This window comes from Camelus dromedarius, chromosome 14, assembly GCF_036321535.1.
Source record: "Camelus dromedarius isolate mCamDro1 chromosome 14, mCamDro1.pat, whole genome shotgun sequence".
Lineage (NCBI taxonomy): Eukaryota > Metazoa > Chordata > Mammalia > Artiodactyla > Camelidae > Camelus > Camelus dromedarius.
In genome coordinates this window covers 4,039,232-4,059,971 of record NC_087449.1, presented here as the reverse complement: position 1 = coordinate 4,059,971, position 20,740 = coordinate 4,039,232, and the positions used below count along the sequence as shown (strand labels likewise).

At 39.0% G+C, this 20,740-nt stretch overlaps 1 protein-coding gene across 6 annotated transcripts in view; it reads right to left on the bottom strand.

Annotated features, from left to right (window-relative positions):
• The window catches only part of KYAT3 (kynurenine aminotransferase 3), a 57,669-nt gene that overhangs the window by 35,417 nt on the left and 1,512 nt on the right, over nt 1-20,740 (bottom strand). For 3 of the 6 annotated variants that reach the window (XM_010974665.3, XM_010974667.3, XM_031465539.2), the window contains exon 2: nt 16,245-16,344. The exons of 1 other annotated variant lie outside the window; for it this stretch is intronic. In XM_010974665.3, coding sequence (XP_010972967.2) covers nt 16,245-16,343 — 99 coding nt within the window. In that variant the 5' untranslated portion in view covers nt 16,344. Of the gene's footprint in view, nt 1-2,865; nt 2,984-16,219; nt 16,345-20,740 lie in introns of those variants that run through there. 2 more of the 6 variants (XM_064493371.1, XM_010974669.2) reach the window with 2 other exon arrangements.

The following is a 20,740-nucleotide window of genomic DNA, read 5'->3' as shown; positions in this document are numbered from 1 at the left end:
CGTAGTGCCTGCCCACCCACGTCCTCTTTGAAGGAAATCCTGCTCAAATCACCCATTGAAGAAGTTGTGGCTACTGAGTCACCGGTGTCCCAGAAGGAGAAAAGAGGGGGGGTGGGAATGAAAAGGTGGTCATAAAAGTAATGGCTGAAAATTTCCCAAATTTGATAAAAATATGGATAAATGCAATAGACTTTCCCTCTCCTCTGAACTTTTCTATATTACATTTGACATTTGAAGCAAAAAGTATAACATTGTGTGATGTTGTTTAATATGTGGTGAAAATATTAAAGGTAATTATGTTATAAATGGGACAGTGCAAAAGGACTTGAAGGGAGGTAAGGCTTCTATACTTCATTCAAACTTGTAAAATGTGGACTAGAGTAGATCTTTGTCGCTATGGAAAAGCTCTGTATCTTGATTGCAGAGGTGATTGCAAGAATCTGTACTTGTGATAACTCCACATATACAATGGACATTGTATAATGCACTGTACAATGTCAATTTCTTGGTTTTGATATTGTATTATGGTTACGCAGGATGTAACCATTGGTGGAGACTGGGTGGGGTAGAAACGACCTCTGTACTATCTTTGTAATTTCTTGTGAATACATAATTTTTTCTAAACAAAAAGTTAAAAGTAAAAGATGATGGAAATAAAAAAAAAGATGAAGGTAGAGATCAGGGCAGTGCATCTGCAAGTCAAGGAGCAAGTGCGCCTGCAAGTCAAAGAGCACCAAAGATTATCAACCAAGCACCAGACGCCGGGGCAGAAGCATGGGACAGTCTTTCTCACAGCCCACGGAAGGAGCCAACCCTGCCAACACCTCAATCTTGGACTTCTAGCCTCCTAAACTGTGAGGTAATACATTTTTGTTGTTTGAGCCACTTAGTTTGTGCTACTTTGTTAAGGTTGCCCAAGGAAACAAATACAGTAGGAAAAATGTATGTCACCCTACAGTGTCCCAAGACATCATGATTCAGCAGCAGGTGCAAATGCTCACTGTCTAAGAATTATTGTCCAGAGTAGATCCAGTAGTAGGAAAATAAAGTAAACCTCAAATCCCGTGGGGAATTAAGTATGAGCCCAGGTGCACAATGGAACATCTATAGGGCATGTATAATTCTTAGACAGCTAACTCCCTCAGGTGGCTTCTGTTCTCAGGTAGATTAATGCCTGGCACACATAACACTGCTACAGCATCAATGCAAAACTGCTACTGAAATAACGAGCAGCATCTTTTGCTGCCACGTAAAGCTGAAAAGTGCAGTTCTACAGAATCACCACTAGGTGCCACTCTTGGCAGAGATGAGCAAAAACATTAAGTCTTTAAAATTGCCATATGATCCAGCAATTTCATCTCCAGGTATTTAACCAAAGAAAAGAAAAACACTAATTTGAGAGATAAATGCACTCCAATGTTACTACATCATTATTTACAATGATGCCAAGGTAATTTCCCACTGATAGACTGAGGGATGAAGAAAATGTGGTATATAGATATAAATATAGGTACAGTTGAATATACTGAGCCATAAAAAATTAAATCTTGCCATTTGTAATATTATGGATCTTGAAAGTATCATGCTAAATAAAGTAAGTCAGACAGAGAAAGACAAAAACCACATGATCTGACTTATATGTGGAATCTAAGAAACAAAACAAACATAACAAAATGAAAACAAAAACTCAGAGAACAAATGAGTGGTTGCCAGAAAGGGAGTGGTGAAATAGGTGAAGGGGATTAAGAGGAACAAATCTCCAGTTATGTAATAAGTAAGTCACAAGGATATAATATACATACATATTCCTTATGGAATATGGTCAATAATATTACAGTAACTTTGTATGGGGACAGACAGTTACTAGACTTATCGTTGTGATTATTTCATAACATATACAAACGTCAAATCACTATGTAGTACACCCGAAACTAACACAATATTGTGTGTCAACTAGATTTCAACTTAAAAAAAATGTTTATTGCAATGGAACTGGAATAGGAAAGTTTGGAAAGAAAAAAAGTATTACCCATTATCCTAAGACCCCAAAACACTCGTTTCAATTGTATACAATGGGAGGGCCCTGCCTTTACAACTTGATGCATTTAGATGATATAGGACAAGTGTAGAAAGTCTTCCCAAATGGTGGCCTGAAGTTGGGGAAATCAAGGCTGTTAACATGAGTCAAGTGTAGAAAAAATTAAGAGTGCAAGAAAAGGCCAGAAACAGAAATAATAAAACTAACGGCTGGAAAGGTGGAAACAATAACCAGGCAAGAGAAGCAGATGGACTCAAGTACTTCAAGACTAGGCTGGAGCAGAGAGTGAGCACCCGTGTAGTGGGCAGCCCTGTGGCATGGCGCTAGGCTGCTGGGGTAGCCTACACTATGGCATGGCGCTAGGCTGCTGGGGTAGCCTACACGTCCACTGTCTTTTAGATCTGTGACTTAGGTATTTACACTTGTAATCACGTGTACTTTTTCTTAACTGTCTTTTCTCTTAATGTAATAGAGGAGAACAAATCTGACTCGGTATTGCATCTGTTCCTTTGACCACTGTGCCCTGTTTTCTAGGCTTAGTCTTGCCAGCTCTGCACTTTCTGTGAAACAATATTGCCTTTAGCCTGAAATAGACAGGAGAGCCTATTATTCTCCAGGCTCTGACCTTTAAGGATGTCAGCTCTTCTGCACTCAAGCAGAGATGGCAAGTTGCAAAATAGAGAATAACCTTTGTTTTGTTGGAGGTTTTGCAGGAGCACCATGACCTAGCCCACATGGACGGCTGCAGAAACAAAGAATTCCTGCACCAAAAAGTTTGCAACAACCAACAACACTCCCTCCCGTTTTTTTGTATAAAAGGAGCCTACTTTCAGACTGGAGCAGGACGGTTCTCCAATACATTAGTCGGCCATCCTCTTGGTCTGCCAGCTTTCCAAATAAAGTCACTATTCCTTGCCCCAACACCTCGTCTCCCAATTTATTGGCCTGTCGTGCGGTGAGCAGAAAGAGTTTGGACTCGGCAACATTAACAGAGTATCTTAAACATTTTATAAATTTTCTTACCATACAATTTCACTTTTAATTAATAGGCAATATTTCAAGTTGTTTATATATCATACCTTATTCACCCATTCCCCCATTATTTAGGCATGTTATTTCTGCATTTGTAGGTAGGTATATTTCTACTGTGTATTTAATTATGTGGTCCCTGCTCTGTTTCCTTCAGTTTTAAAGTCTGATGTGAAAGGTGAAGGTCCACTTGTAATACAAGTATTAACTATCACAAGAAAGATGACAAATATCCTCAATGTTTTATTTAAACTAACCAAACATAATAACTTTTGCTTAATTTTATGGATAAATATATATACACACACATGGAATTTGTATATATATATACACATATGTAAGATATATTTGTTTAAAAAATACCTTGAGACAAATGAAAATGATAGCACAACCACACAAAACTTATGGGACCCAGCAAAGGCAGTGCTAAGAGGGAAGTTTATAATGATACAGGCCTTCCTAAAAAAAGAACAATCTCAAACAATTTAACCCACCAGCTGAGAGAACTAGAAAAAGAAGAACAAAAAACCCCAAAAGGCAGCAGAAGGAAGGAAATTATTAAGATTAGGAAGGAAATAAAATAGAGATAAAAAAAACATAGAAAAAAATCAATCAAAGGCTGGTAAATGCTGGAGAGGCTGTGGAGAAAGGGGAACCCTCCTTCACTGCTGGTGGGAATGCAGTTTGGTGCAGCCACTGTGGAAAACAGTATGGAGATTCCTCAAAAGACTAGGAATAGACTTACCCTATGACCCAGGAATCCTGCTCCTGGGCATATATCCAGAAGGAACCCTACTTCAAAATGACACCTGCACCCTAATGTTCATAGCAGCACTATTTACAATAGCCAAGACATGGAAACAGCCTAAATGTCCATCGACAGATGATGGGATAAAGAAGAAGTGGTATATTTATACAATGGAATACTACTCAGCCATAAAAAATGACAACATAACGCCATTTGCAGCAACATGGATGCTCCTGGAGAATGTCATTCTAAGTGAAGTAAGCCAGAAAGAGAAAGAAAAATACCATATGAGATCGCTCATATGTGGAATCTAAAACAAAACAAAACAAAACAAAAAAACAAACAAAGCATAAATATAAAACAGAAACAGACTCATAGACATAGAATATAAACTTGTGGTTGCCAAGGGAGCAGAGGGTGGGAAGGAATAGGCAGGATTTCAAAATTGTAGAATAGATAAGATTATACTGTATAGAACAGGGAAATATACACAAGATCTTATGGTAGCTCACAGAGAAAAAAATGTGACAATGAATATATGTATGTTCATGTATAACTAAAAAATTGTGCTCTACACTGGAATTTGACAGAACATTGTAAAATGATTATAAATCAATGAAAAATGTTAAAAAAAGATATATTTGTGAGTGTGTATATACATACATATAATTTGATATTTGATGTTCTAGCAACCACAGACTCTTAGTGTCATTTTCCTTCATTCCTTAACACTTACACCACTTCCTAAGTGTCTTTTAAAATTTGAATACAGATCTATTTTAAAAAGAAACTTCGTGCATCTTTCCCTTTGGAAAGGTAATTTATTGATACATTGCCAGTTTGAGAGCTGGCAAGAAACCTGACTGTTCCCCAACCTGACTAAAACCAAACTCTGTTACACTCTTTCCTAGCTTGAAGGCTAAGAAACAGACAAGCACATGGATGCCTCTGAAGCTCCAAAACTATACGACTCAGATCTCTTAGCTGCACAGACAGAAACTCAATCTGAACAGAGAGAAGAGGAATTTATTAGAAAGCTCATGTCTCCATGGGAAGGTAAGAAGTGGAGCCAGCCTCAAGGGTAACTTGAAACCAGAAACTTGAACCTTACCAGGTCTCTGCTTCATCTACTTTCTGTGCAGCCTCAATCCACTTTTCTCCACAGGAGACAAAACACAGCTGTGCCTCCTAATTTCACCAACACAGAGGGCCCGAGAGTTGCTTTCTCTGGTTCTATTTTCAAAAATTCTAGGGAAGAGCTCTGAATGGCCTAGCATTGGTTAATCAACTGTGGCATTTCCCCCCAATTTAACAAGTACTATATTAATATATTAAGACTATGATGAAAGATATTAGGGCAGTGTGGAGCAAGGTCATGAGAGAAGTAGAGATGCTGTCAAATGATGCTTTTTACTTTTTTTGATGCTTTTTTTTTTTTGATGTACTTACTACTCAATCAAAAAATGGTACAGACCTGACTCCAGCCCCTCCCCAGCCCCTCCAGGTGTGCTAAGCTAGAACCTGTCAATGCCCTGGATAATATCTTTCTAAATATACTAGGGCCTACTGAAACATAAGGCTGAAACGGGGAAAAGAGCATTTCCAGAAAAAACAGGAGGAACTGCTATCCTTAGAAAAGGGGAGGGGTTCCAGGGCACAGCAGTCCCCACAAGTCCATCTAAATGGGAAGGCTGAGAGAGAGAGAGGTGCAGACCCCCCGCACGTACAGCAGAGCTGAGGGCACGCAGCATCAAACTCCTCCATCTGGAATGATTGCCAGGGGAAGAGCTGATGGAGAACCAAATTCTAAGGCAGGGTGAAATTAAGCTTCCCCTTATATGCCAACCCGTGGATTGCTAGTGACTGCAATCTCACGTCTCCCTTACCCTCTGACCACACTGGCTTCATGCACACATGTAGCAAATACGTATTGAATCCTTAATCTTGTGCAAGGCACTTTTCTGCTTGGGATACAACAGTGAGCCGAACAGACTAAAATTCCCTATTCTCCTTGAGCCTGTTTTCTTTCTGGGTCTGAAACACTCCAGGTTTATTCTCATCTGATGTACATTACACGATTCCATGTAATTACCCCTCCTTTTTAGAAGGAGTAATTTTGACACTGGCCATGGGATTTGCTCTGGGCAGTGGAAAGTGAATGAATGTAACACAGACTAGGTCCAGGAGAAGCTTTAAGAAGCGTCTGAATGTTTTGGTTCAGCCTCCACGGTGAGAAGACCATGTCTCAGGTGGGGGTTACTCCTTTAGCCCAGATTCTGCAATAAAAAACCACACAGAGTGGAGCTGTAATCTGCGGCAAAGCCACAGCGGACTTGCAGTCTACATAAAACAGTATTACAATAGAGGACAGTTACAAAGATTAAGTGGGATATGATGTAAAGCATATGCAAAGTACAGTGGCACATGGCGAACACTCACAGTATGTTTATTATTGCTTGACTGAAAAAAAAATCCATAAAATCTGTTATGATACTATAGGAAATTAGATATGCCACCCCAAGCCATTCCAGTTTGACATAATGATCACTTTGAGCCAAAGGCAATTGTGAAGAAGCAGACACAGGAAAACCTCTGCCTCTCGCCCTGCTTTCTACCTGGAAGGGCAGGACAATTCCTAACACCAGAGACAGTTCTAGACTCTTACCAGCTGAGGTAGCACCAGAGGACTCTGCACAAGAAACCTGGTCAATATAACCCTCCTCTTTTATTGCTAAATTTTTTCTTTGTCTGGTCACTTCTCTGCAAATGTACTGTTCTTTGTTCAGATGCTTGATAAGCCCAAGCTCTAACCACCCCACTGAGTTCCCCTGTGTGCATGTGCAACGCACATATTGATAAACTGCTTAACTCTTGTTTAATCTGTCTTTCGTCAGTCTAATTTTCGGGGCCTCAGCCAGAAACCCTAGGAGGGTAGAGGAAAAATTGTATTTTTCCCCTCTCCTACAATATTCAGTAGGCTCAAATATCTCTTAAATAGTTACGAGATGAGCCATAACATGAGAGAAAGTATTTGCAACATGTATCTTACAAAAGAAGTTTATTTATAATGTATAAACTTTTACAACTTGATAAGAAGGCAAACAACCTAGTTAAAAATAGGCAAAAAAATCTGACAGCCACTCCACAGAAGATACACGAATGGCCAAAAAGTACATAAAAGATGCTCAGCATCATTAGTCATCAGGGAAATGAAAATTAAAACCACAATGAGGTGCCACTAGATACCCATCAGAATGGCTAGAATTATAGACACTGGAGTGTTGACAAGGATGTGAGGCATCTGGAAGGGTTGCACTACCCTGCCGGAATGTAAAATGGTACAACCGCTTTGGACAACTGCCCAGAAGTTACTTAAAAAAACAAACATAAATCTACCACACAGTCCAACAATTCCACTGTTACGTATTTACCCAAGAGCAAAGAAGACCTAAGTCCACACAATGGCATCTACAGAAATGTTCATAAGAACTTTATTCAAAACAGCCCCAAACTGGAAACAACACAAAAGTCCATCAACAGGTGAATGAATGGGTAAACAAAGGATGTATCAGTACAATGGGATGCTAACTCAGCAATAAAAAGGAATGAACTACACCACAACAAGGGTCAATTTAAAGGCATTTTGCGTGTGAAAGAAACCATACACAAAACAGTACATACTACATGATCCCATCAGGAGAGTGAGGGATGGACTGCAAACGAACAGGAGGCATCTTTTAGGGGTGATGGGAACATTCTGTATGTTGATTGTGGCAGTGGTTTCATGGTATATACATTTAAAAATAATTATTGAGTTGTATACTCTAAGTAGATGTAGTTTATTGTACCTTTATAAAGCTGATTTTAAAAAGCTGCTGGGTATTTCTTATAGAACTAAAGATAGTCTTACTATACAATCTAGCACTCATTCTCCTTGGTATTTACCCAAAGGAAGTGAAAAATTATGTCCATATAAAATCCAGCACATGGATGTTTATAGCAGCTTTAGTCATAGTTGCCAAAATGTGGAAGAAGACAGGATAAGCGAATGGATAAATAAACTGTGGTACATCCAAACAATGGAGTATCATTCAGTACTAAAAAGAAATGCGCTATCAAGCCAAGACAAGACATGGAGAAAAAGATGTTAATATTACTAAGTGAAAGAAGCCAATCTGAAAAGGCCACATATGGTATATGATTTCAATTATACACGTTCTGGAAAAGGCAAAATCAGGCAGACAGTAAAAGATCAGCGGTTTACAGAACTTGGGGGAAGAAGGATGAATGGGTAGAAGACAGGATTTTTAGGGCAGTGAAACTCTTCTGCATGGTATTATGAAGGTGGATTCATGTAATTACACATTTGTCAAAACCCGTAAAACGTACAATACCGAGACTGAACCCTAATGTGAACCATGTGTGAAGGAAAAGCCCAGATGGGCTAACGAGCTAAGTCACAAATCTAAGTGTGATAAGTGTTGGTTTACTGATATAAGTTCTGCCGGGCTAACTCGTAAACCTGAAGTTTAGTGTCAGTTTACTGGGCTAACAAGCTAACTCGTAAATCCAAGCTCAACAAGTGTCAGTAACGTGATCTGTTCCGAATTGATAAGCTCCAGTGTACTGATTCCTTGCTTTTTGTGTTTGAACCTTATTGGCTAATAGCCCCATACTTGTAATTAACCCTATAAAACCTCATGTGCACGTCTTGGAGGTGCTCAGAGCTTCGGAGCAGAAGCCCCTCTGAGCCCGCCAGCGTAATAAATCTGAGTACTCCAACCCTCTGAGTGGTGCTTATTTCTTGGCTGGCCTGTCATTTCCGTAACACATGGACTTTGGGCAACAAGGATGTATCAAGGTAGGTTCATTGTTCCTAACAAGGACACTACTCAGCGGAGGGATGTTGACAGTGGGGGAAGCTATGCATGTGTGGGGCCAGGGGGCTCACGGGAACTCAGGTTCTGCTATTTTGCTCTGAACCTGTAATGCTGTAAAAAAAAATTTATTAAAATTTTAAAAATTAAAAAAAAAAAGAGCTTACAGGGTATGGTGACATCATGTTCTCTTTCTCTCTTTGGACAAAATGCTGCTCAAGCTAGCAGACATTAACAATTATTTCACAGACATTAGGTGTTTTCTAAGGTATCCATTGAAAAAATAGACAAATTACATACTTTTGCCACTAGATAGCAGAGGAAAATGACAGAATGTTGCTGTAATGGATGAACTGAGCGGAAGTGCAAAGCAAGGGACACTAAAAAATATATGAGAAAACATCCAAGTAAGTAACACATATTTAGGTATTTATTTTACAATTAATTGTGCCTGATATGTTGTAGCTACTGGTATTTGTTGACTAACCAAATGAGTGAAAAAGGAGTTTGGATTCCTTCTGAGATAATATATTGTAGAAAAAATCTGTGTGCAGTGGCTACAGCACCACCTTACAGAGCCAATCGGAGCAGCCAGAATTGGGCCTTGAGCTGTTCTGCACCTTTGTAGATTAAAGGTAACTGACCAGCATGCAAATGCTCCTTCTAGAGCATTGACTTTTGATTGACTTCCTTACACCCTCAGGAAAATAGCTTTGCCTTCATTTTCAATTCAATTCCTCTACTACATACAAACTTGTGCCTTTTGACTTTTCCTTTGAACTGGTTGTAACGTTTGATTATTCTCCCATATGAATATAATAAGTCTTTAACACATCTTTATACTTGTATGACTCATGATTTTACATTTTTCTGGAAACCTATGTTTCAACTATACATGTAGAGAAACAAGGCTATCGGTATTAAAAACAACAGGCTCCAAATGGAGTCACGTATGCCAAGCCCCACTTCAGCAAAATGAGACCTAACTTAAATACAGTGCCAGCCTCTCCCAGAAGCAAATCTTAACCTAGTCAATCAGGACTCACTTGGTCAACACAAGTGAAGAAATCAGCCTAACAGGCCTCTGCCACCCTGGAAAGAAAAGTGAGATATGGAAGGGGGCAGGGCACAGCTGAGACAGGAAGGGGGCAGGGCACAGCTATTCAATGAATAACAGTAATTATACCAAAATGGTAGAAAGTTCAACTCCAACTAGGCCTTGAGGATTAAAATGGCAGGAGGTATGACTTCTAGTGGACCTTGAGCCTCATACACTCCTGGTAACATATCAGCATGATAAATCACATGCCCACAGGCACCATGAAGGTCAAAGAGCAGGTGGTGGCCCAGTTCCTGGGAATCCCAGCCTCTTCCCCAGGGTTGTTAGAACAGTCCTCCCACTTGTAGGTGTGGAGCTACCGAGCCCATAAAAACTGGCAACATTGCCCCTCAGGGCCCTCTCTCTCTTCCTCCTCTTTGGAGACTGCCCACACTCTGACTATGGAGCATGTACCTACTTTTACTTTAATCTGAGCACCCAACCCCCACACCTCATGGCCTTTCTCTTGCTTTTTGATGTATATCTCTAAATAAATCTACCTTTACTCAACTGTGGCTTGCTCTTGAAATTTTTGCTGCACAACGCCAAGGACCCATACTTGGCGGGCATGTTCCAAGGGCTCAACCGAAGCCTGGGACACAGCCCTCCTCATGCCCCACACCCGTTTTTCCAGCATCACTGCCACAACCAATCTGCTTTTTGCTTGTATAACTTCCTTGTCCCTGCTCCTTTTCAGTTGTACAGCTCCTCGGAGCTCCTTTCCATCTGCTGATTGGATGCTGCCCGATTCATGCATCACTGAGTAAAGCCAATGAGATCCTTAAAATTTACTTTGTTTTTTAATGTTGGAAACAAGGGTTTCTCTAAACCTGGGAGCTGATAGAATAGGCAAGTAGATAGCTGGCATACAAGGGAACGGGGTCAATGCCTGATTTAGTCTCTGAAAGTTGGATCCAATCAAAGATCCTACAGGAGTGAGTGGGTGTATTGCCCCCTCCCATACTGACAGGGGTGAGCCCCTCTGCCCACCTAGACTGTTCAATCCCATCCTCCCCTCCCATTTCCCCACACAGCTGACTGGATTAGGGTTTGACACAATCTAACCTTATGGAGGCTGCACCAACCAGGACAAACCATGGAAATTTTGAGACTGAGAGACAGGTAGTTTCTGCTGGTCACTTAATCCAGGAAGAGTTACAAAGCTAAATCTGGGCAAGCCTGTGCACAATGCCCCACTGACCTGCCAAGCTCTGTGCTCTAACAAATGCCTACATTATAATTCGAATTTCCAAGGTTGTGTAAAGAGCTTTCAAGCCAGACAGACCTTAGTTCAAAATTAAGGATCAAAACTACTACCTGTGATGGCAGGCGGGTTACGTGATTTCTCTGAAACTCAGATTCCTCGTTCGTTAAAAAGAAAAATGAATGCCTACCTGACGCAACTGTAATGACGACTAAGTGAGCTAACGTCACAGTGGAAAAGTACATACCATCTACTCAAAACTACTGCTCAGTCAGGAACTAGAAAAAATTCTTAGATACAAGTAGGAAGAGTAATTTAACTCCAATGGGGGTAAGATGTTGCATATGAACTGAAAGTACAGTAGAGAATGTGCTCACATAAAAAAAAAAAAAAAAGACCCAAAAAACGAAAGAGCTGTGACGTCCTTAGATAAGGACAGACTAAAAATGGGAAAGTTTTTGTCTTACTTCCTATAAAGTTAAGTGTTTTTGTTTCTGTAGTGGGCACATAAATTTTTGAAATCCTTTTTTAAAAAAACAGACGTTTTAAGAGCAGTGTTAGTTTCACAGCAAAATCAGGTATAAAATACAGAGTTCCCACATACTCCTCTGACACCCCAACAACGACGTGCCCCATCAGAGTGGTACATGTGTTACACGTGTTACAACATTGACACACTATTATCACCCAGAGTCCATTGTTTACATAAGTGTTCCTCTCTTGGTGTTCTACCTTCTACAGGTCTTGACAAGTGTGTGACGCATATACATCACTATCGTACCACACAGAATAGTTCCCCTGAGAAGTCCTACCTAGGGAAGCTATCTGGAAAAGAAGTAGACAATAGATTATTAATGGAAGAAGAGTTGAAAACCAAAGGGCTACAAATTGCCATCTGAATGACTCAACTTTAAATGAAGACCAGTCAGTCTAACAAAGGGTGACACATCAGGGAGTAGGGGTTGGTGCTCCAGGAGACCCCTCATCAACAATTACTTCTTCCTTCTCTCCTTGTTTCCCCCCTTCCTTCTTTCCATCTTTCTCTCTGTCTCTCTCTCATCTATTAATTCATTCCCTGGCTTTCCAGCATCAGAGGATAATATAAACCTTATCTCCTGGTTTCTAGGCCTTTAAGATCTACATACTAAAATAGGGGACAGAAAGTGATTTTCATCCTGGGTTCCCCTTGTTTCTTTTCTTACTGTATAGCAATAATATTTTCTTAATATTTAAACCATTATTTAAAATTACAGAAGCAAAAATGAAATTACAGAAGAAACTACAAAGAAAAAATAAACTGTTTTTGTAAAAAAAAGAAAATGATCCACACAAAGTCTAACCCATCTCCTATCGCATTACCTTCCAGAGATAAATTTCACAGTAAGCTTTCTACAATGTTAACAATGGTGTGGATGAGATGGAATTTCTAGTGCAAACAGGTTTACAGTAAGTAGTCTGGCTTGTTCGGGCAAGTCTTTTTCGATTTATAAAAAACACCCCAGACTTACAGAGCCAGAATCTCTCAGGATGGATCCTGGACATGCGCATACTAACAGAGTTCCACAGATAATAATTCAGCACACACCAGCCTTAATTTAGTACCATGGCTTTATCTGCTCATCCTGGGTGACTGCACCCACTTTTGTGGCTTCAGTCAACTTCTCTGCATGTAGGACCTGAACTAAGACATTCAAGATGGTAATAAAGAGGAGAGGTAGGACTCAAGACGATTATGAGGTAGAAATCAGAGCATTTACATGTAGAAGGAGAAGTTGACGATGGTTTTTATGAAAATTTCATACCTATATATAAAGGTTGAGAGGTTATGCTGAACAATATGAAACTGTCAATATTCACCTATTTAACCTACAAAAATGACAATTTCATATGACTCAGCATAATATAAAACACTCACACACACGTTACCCAGATTCAATAATGATACCAAGATTTTGCCTCATTTGCTTCATCTCTCCTGCTTTTCCTTTTCTTTCTCTCTCTTTTTTTATTGCTCAGTAATTTTAAAGCAAATCTGAGACCTTAAGTTATTTCACCACTATATACTTGGCATCTAGCTCTAAAACAAAGTGGATATTTTCTTATATAACTTCAATGTCATTATCACTCACTAACAGTTCCTTGGTATCATCTAATACCCAATTCAGTCACATTTCTCTGAAAGTCTTTCAAAATATCTTTTTACATTTCTGTTGATTTAATCAAGTTCCTAAACAAGGTCCACACATCACATTGGTGGTTGTGGTTCTTAAGCCTCTTTCCATCTCAGTGCAGTTGCTCTGAAACACTACCTCCCCACTTTGCCCTAATGCTACTGATTAGTTGAAAAAAACCAAGTAAGGCATCTATCCTGCAGTTATGACCCACATTCTGGAGTTTTTGGTTTTCCATGATGTCACATAACCTGGTCCTCAATCTGCTGTATTTCCTATAACTGGAAGTCACAGCGCCTGCACTTACAGTCACATAAAAAGGAAAGACAGAAATCAAATGATCATCTCAATAGATGCAGAAAAAGTATTTGACAAAATTCAACATTCACTCATGATGAAAACTCTTGTCAGGGAGTATGTAGCTCAATGGTAGAGTGTGTGCTTAGCACTCATGAGGTCACGGGTTCAACCCCCAGTACCTCCACTAAAAAACAAAAAACAAAACCCAACTAATAATAAATAAATAAATAGACCTGATTACTTCCTCAAAAAATCCCCCAAAAGCGTAAAAAATAAAAATTACAAACAAAATAAAACTCTTGTTGAAGTGGGTATAGAGGGAACATATCTCAACATAATAAAGGCCATTTATGAAAAACCTACAGCCCACAGAATATTCAATGGTGAAAATCTGAAAGCTTTCCCGCTAACTTCAGGAACAAGACAAGGATGCCCACTCTTGCTGCTTCTATTTAACATAGTATTGGAAATCCTAAACACAGCAATCAGAAAAAGAAAAAGAAACAAAAAGTATCCAAACTGGAAGGGAAGAGGTCAAACTGTGACTATCTGCAGAGGACACAATACTCTATGTACAGAACTTTAAAGTCTGCACACAAAAACTATTAGAACTAATAAATTAATTCAGCAAGGTTGCAGGATACAAGATTAATACACACAAATCTATTGCTTTTCTATACATTAAGAATGATATCAGAAAGTTAAGGTAAAAAAAAATACCATTAAAAAAAAAAAAACTAGCAAGAAATTTAACCAAGGAGATGAAAGATCTATATGTTGAAAACTATGAAACATAGATAAAGGAAAGTGAAGATGACTCAAGGAAATAGAAAGATAACCTGTGCTTTTGCATTGGAAGAATTAATTCTGTTAAAAGGGCCATACTACCCAAAGCAATCTACAGATTTAATGCAACCCCTATCAAAATATCCAGGACATTTTTCACAGAACTAGAATAATCCTAAAATTTATATGGAACCACAAAGGACCCACAACTGCCAACACAATCTGAGGGGGAAAAAAAGAACAAAGCTGGAGGCATAACCCTCCCAGACTTCAGACTATACTACAAAGTTACAGTAACCAAAACAGTATGGGATTGGTACAAAAAAGACACAGATCAATGGAACAGACGAGAGAGCCCAGCAATAAACCCACCCACCATGGTCAATTAATCCACGACAAAGGAGGCAAGAATACACATGGAGAAGAGACAGTCTCTTCAGTAAGTGGTGGCGGGAAAACTGGACAGCCACATATAAAACAACGAGATTAGAACATTCCTTTACACCATATACAAAAATAAACTCAAAATGGTTTAAAGACCTAAATGTAAGACATGATATCATTAAACTTCTAGAAGGGGACATATGTGAAACACTCTGACATAAATCATAGCAATATTTTCTTAGATTGGTCTCCCAAGGCAAAAGAAATAAAGGAAAAAATAAAACAAATGGGACCTAACCAAACTTAGTTTTTGCACAGCAAAGACACCATCAATGAAATAAAAAGACAACCCATAGAACGGGAGAAAATATTTGCAAATGATGCAACCAACAAAGAGTTAATATCCAAAATGTACAAACAGATCATATAACACAGTACCAAAGAACCAAAAACCCAATTGAAAATTGGGCAGAAGACCTGAATAGATACTTTTCCAAATACGACATACAGAAGGTTAGTAGACACATGAAAACATGCTCAACGTCACTAATTATCTGAGAAATGCAAAGCAAAACCCCAGTGAGCTATCACCTCACAGTGGTCAGAATGGCTCCCATCAAAAATAGCTACAAATAATAAATGCTGGAGAGGGTGTGGAGAAAGGGAATCCTTGCACACTGTTGATGGAAATGTAATTTGGTGCAGCCACTATGGAAAACAGTATTTAAGGTTCTTCAAAAAACTAAAAATAGAACTACTTATTTTCCAGCAATTCTACTCCTGGGTATATATCTGCAAAAAAAATGAAAACTAATTAAAAAAAATACATGCTCCTCAAGGTTCACAGTGTAACTATTTACAATAGCCAAAACATGGAAGCAAGTCAAGTGCCCATCAACAGATGACTGGCTTAAGATATGGTATATATACAATGGAATATTACCCTCAGATATAAAAAAGGAATGAAACATTGCCATTTGCAGCAATGTGGATGGACCTAGAGAATACTATGCTTAGTAAAATGTCAGACAGGAAAAAAAAAACTACTACATAACACTTAAAAGGTAGACTCTAAAAAAACAATACAAATGAATGTATACACAAAATAGAAACAGACTCACAGACATAGAAAACAAATTTATGGTCACCAAAGAGGGTTGGGAGGTACAAATTAGGAGTGTGGGATTAACAGATACAAACAACTACATATACAATAGAAACTCAACAAGGATTTACTACACAGTACAGGGAATTATACCCAATATCTTGTAATAATCTATAATGGGATATAATCTGCAAAAAAACTGAATCACTAGGCTGTACACCCAAAATTAACATTAATACTGTAATTCAACTACATTTCAATAAAAAAAATTAAAAAATTCAGTGCGATAATGAATACAATGCCCTGCACCGTACCTGATACACAGACAGGCAAGCAGCTGCCCAGTGAATGCCAGTGCTAACTGCTGCCGAGAGATGACTTCAGCTTATGTAACAGAAATACTCATTCTAATAAAGTACTCATGAAGTAGCTGAAAAATCGTGTCCTGTGTCATTGAAGAATATGTGTGATGTTTTACCTGGAAGTGATTAAGCAATACCTACAGCAGAAGTAGAGAGTCCAAGGATTTTTGAAGCATAAATTGTCTTCAAGAACTTAGCTCTACTGCCACGGGTGCAGAGTCTCCCCAGGGCCAAAAACATGCTATGGGATAAAAGCAAAAAATTTAAATGGAGGAAATATATACTTATATCACTATTAGACACTTAGCTAGCAGATACACAGTAAGCTTGTGTAAAATAGAAATAAAAATTTTTGATAGCTGAGTCTTCTATGATATAATCTCTTATCACTAGAATCATTCTAACAGAATCCTTACACAAATTTATGCAAGTGCCCATTTTAAACTAGAGATCTTTAACATTATCGTGAATTCAAAAAATAAAGCTCTAATTTAGTCAAAAGCAATAAACTAACATAAGTACAAGTTTCATTTCTAGTAGCCATAAAATCCAGAATATTTCAATCTAAGAACTAGTTAAATTTCGGAATCATCTGGAGAAGTCACTAGTAAAAGCACAATTTGTAATGGTAAATTAAAGTTGTTAGAAACAAGTTATTTAGGAAGTTGTTTGAAGAGGATTACAGTAGGTCCCTGATAAGCGTAAAGAATACATGAATGAACTTTGCGTTACTTTCTCAGATGGTACTTCTGAGAAACAGTTCAATAAGATAGCTGGCAAGCCATTTCAACAGATCCCAGGAATCTAACGGCACACATTCTGTGTAATTTCTCTACCTGTAAGGAAATCATTATCAATCATGGGTAAACATAGGGAGATCAAAGCAAAATGAAATTCTGTTATTATACTGGCACTCAGAAGTGGAAGCATTCAGGCCAGCAGAAACTTCCCATAAGGTTTTTTTTTTAATCTTTTAAATTTTGGGGGGTGGGTAATTACGCTTATTTATTTATTACTGTTATTTTTTACTTAACTGACGTCCCGGGGACCGAGCCCATGACCTCATACATGCTAGGTATGCACTCTATCACTGAGCTATACCCTTCCCGCCCCATAAAGTTTTACTCCAAGAATGTTCTATCAGTGGATGGCACTTCCCTTATCTCTCATAATCAAACTTTTAGGGAAAAAAAAAAGACACTTTATGGACTCAAAGGGACACTGAAGCTAATTACAAATTTCTTTAAGTTACCAAAATGTTAAGGCTACAGAGAGCTTTGGCTGTGAAAAATAATATACTGGATGTTTCTTAAAAAGTGAAATATAAAACCCCGACCTTGTCAATAAAACCTCAGCCAAAATGACAGCCTCTTCTATCAGCCTATGCTAATCCTCTACAAAGCACTTTTTGTTTGATTGTTTGGCTGATCACCCATTCCCTCATTGGATAATCACCTCGTGTTTTATGTCTTTCAAGTCAAAGACCAGGTTTTCTTAAATCAAGAAATACCTGTTCTTGGGTCATGAATAATTCTGTTCATGAATAAAATAGTAACTGGATTAGGCAGGAGGAAGAGTTTTGAGGAAAGATATTACCCAAACAACAGTAACTATGCTGAACAATCTTCATTCAGTATCATGGAGTTCTTTGATTCAGGACATCTTTTTCCAGCAAATACATGCGCATTTATTTAAGTTCAACGGAATTTCTTTGGTATTAAGGAAAGTGTGAGTAAAATGCTTTCTTGTAAGCAGAAAGGTGAGAGAAAAGTCTTCTACCTTATTGAGACAAACGGGGAGGAAACAAAGGACTAAGAGTCAGTATAACTGGATTCTAACCCTTACTCTTAAAAAAAAAAGTTTATTTTTTTATTTTTAAAATTTTTTTGGGGGGAGGTAATTAGGTTTACTTATCTATTTTTTAGATGAAGTACCGGGGATTGAACCCAGGACCTTGTGCATGCTAAGCATGCGCTCTACCACTTGAGCTATACCTTCCCCCGTAAGTCCTTATTCTTGATACTGAAAAAAGTTTCTATCCTCAGACAAGTCCCTAACTCTTGCTTGGCCTTAGTTTCCCCCTATTTCAAAACAGATGAATAAATGAATCCTTGGTTTGAAGGTAATCTCAGAAAGTACTATTAAGTCACTGGCTGGTCATGTGTGAGCTCAGACTGCAGGTCTTGGGAGATTTCACTCCAGGTTGGGTGAGCCATGTCCTCTGGCCACCAGACCTCAGTACCTATTCTCCTTAAGGAGTTGACATTAACTACCAGTTTTCACCTGGAAATTCCGAAAACTAAATCCCACCTCCTCTCCCGCTTTCTACACAGCACATCACCTCCATAAGCAACATATTGTCTGACCACTGACCCAGCTCTTCCATTTGCCAAACTTCCTAGTCTTTTGGAACAGCTGCACCATAATCAGCAAATCCCATTTACCTTTATGTTCTCTGAGTATTCCCTGCACCTTCTAGCCTGAACTCAACCCTTATTACTCCCTTAAGATACCATTTCTATACCCCTTGGTGTCGACTTGCCTCTTTCTTGCTATTTTACCATCCCCAGACTATTACTTCCCTCACCTGCCTCCCTGATGTTAGCTTCCGAACTGCTCATGACTCCTTGTCATTCATTATTCTGTCATTAGGCACACAGTTTTCTTCTCAGCTCCAAGTACTGTGACCATCCCAGGTAATCCCAATGTCTTCAGAGATGACCCCCCCAACAACTGATACCCCCGCGCCCACTGCTCTTCTCAAATATTCCACCCTAGCCACTCTCTCCTACAGTCACACCCTGTACCTTGCTACTACCTCAGCGTGGTCTAATCCCAAAATAATTCACTGAAGCATTCTGCTCTTCGGCCATAAACTACCTATCCAATCAATTATCCTTGCCTGATTATTCCGACTGTTACAAGATCTCTAGAAGGCTGCCTCACCTTTCTGTATTTTCCAATTTAGATGCCAGTTCCACCACTTCAATAATGTTCTTGACGATGCCCTAGCTCCCTGTGTCTGCCTTTCACTATCTATAAAGCCCCAGCCCTGGATGAACTAACTCAATTACAGTGTCTTTTTTTCCTACAGCCCATGAAGGTGTGGGCTGCTGAAGACAGTCACAAAGGATAGCACTGGTGTCACCACAAGTTCATGGTCATTAATCTCAAACGGACCTCCAACACTCTCCAGCATTTCTACTATATTCTATAGGTAAAGGATGGAAGAATATGCCACCTCAAAATATGCCACTTTGGCCTAAGGATTATTTTGAGCTAAAGGCACCTGAAAAACAGCAGAGGCAAGAAGAGCGATCTAATCTGCCCCTTTCTTCCTGAAAACAGGAGATAAAATTCCCATATGAAAGATGCCTTTCCTGTATCGGGGGCGGTTGCCGGGGGGACATTCTTAGACACTAGACAGGGAGTTGAAGCTGAGGGAATGCTGCAAACAGACCTTGTGAAAATAATTCTCATCTTCCTTTAGTCTCCCTGTATTTTTTGGTTACTTTTCCACAATTGCCTCTTTGTTCAACTCAGCATAAAAGCATTTGATTTTGCCACTTCTTTGGGGCTTTATTTCCTTGTGAAAGCTCCTGTGTCACAGAGAATTTATATTAAATGTGTGGTTTTCTCCCGTTAACCTATCTTACGTCAGTTTAATTCTCAGGCCCAGCCGAAAGCCACAGAGAATAGGCAATATTTCTATCCCATAGTACGAAATAATTCTTTCTTTCCCACACTCCTCTAACCTAAAACCCTCTTTAGCAAATGACTGCTTTCTATCACATAGAAACCAGAAGCCATCAGATGGGAACTCAAAACTTAGCCACATCTAAAAAAAATCAAACCTAAAATATTCCTTTTTTCTTCCTTCCTATTATAATAAAGGTAATAAAGGAAGCGACCCTGTTACAAAAGGATAATCCCTCCTCCCATGACTTAGATGTCATTTCTCTTACCTCCACAGAAACCTTGCTTCATTATTACGCCTCTCTTCTGTTTACTCAGCTTTCCTTAACTCTCTTCAATTTAAAAAGATATTTTATTAACTGTCTTTCTCCTCAACCTACACTCCTTAACCCGGTGCCATCTGATTTTTGTACCCATTATTCCACAGAGGCAGCTCTCAGCAAGCCCACTTTGACCTTCATGCTGTTAAATCCAGTGAACATTTTGCAATTCTCACTTTCCTTGAGTTCTCTGCAGCTTTAGCTCTGCTTGTCAAGCCCTGTCTACTTCCAGAAACATCACATTCCCTTGGCTTTTGACATACGACAGTCTGTTTTCCTCCTGCCTCTCCCCCAACCTTCAATGACAGAATTCAGTGCTCAGATCTGCGCTCTTTTCCTCTCACTAATTACTCTCACTAGGTAATCTCATTCTGGAAGGAACTGTAGGGGCATGGGTGAAAAACGGCTCCAAAGAAATCTAAGCAGCCTGATAGATACGTATTCAGAAGCTCTGAAGTTTTTTTCCTTTTGTACTTTAAATAAACCCTTTTTGAGCAGCATTTTTCCACAGCAATTAACATTCCCTATGTATACTCACCGCTAAACTAAACGAATAAATTTGAGTGTCACTGAAAAGTTGGAGAAAATCAAAAGGTATATGGCTTTTAGTTCTAAACGATA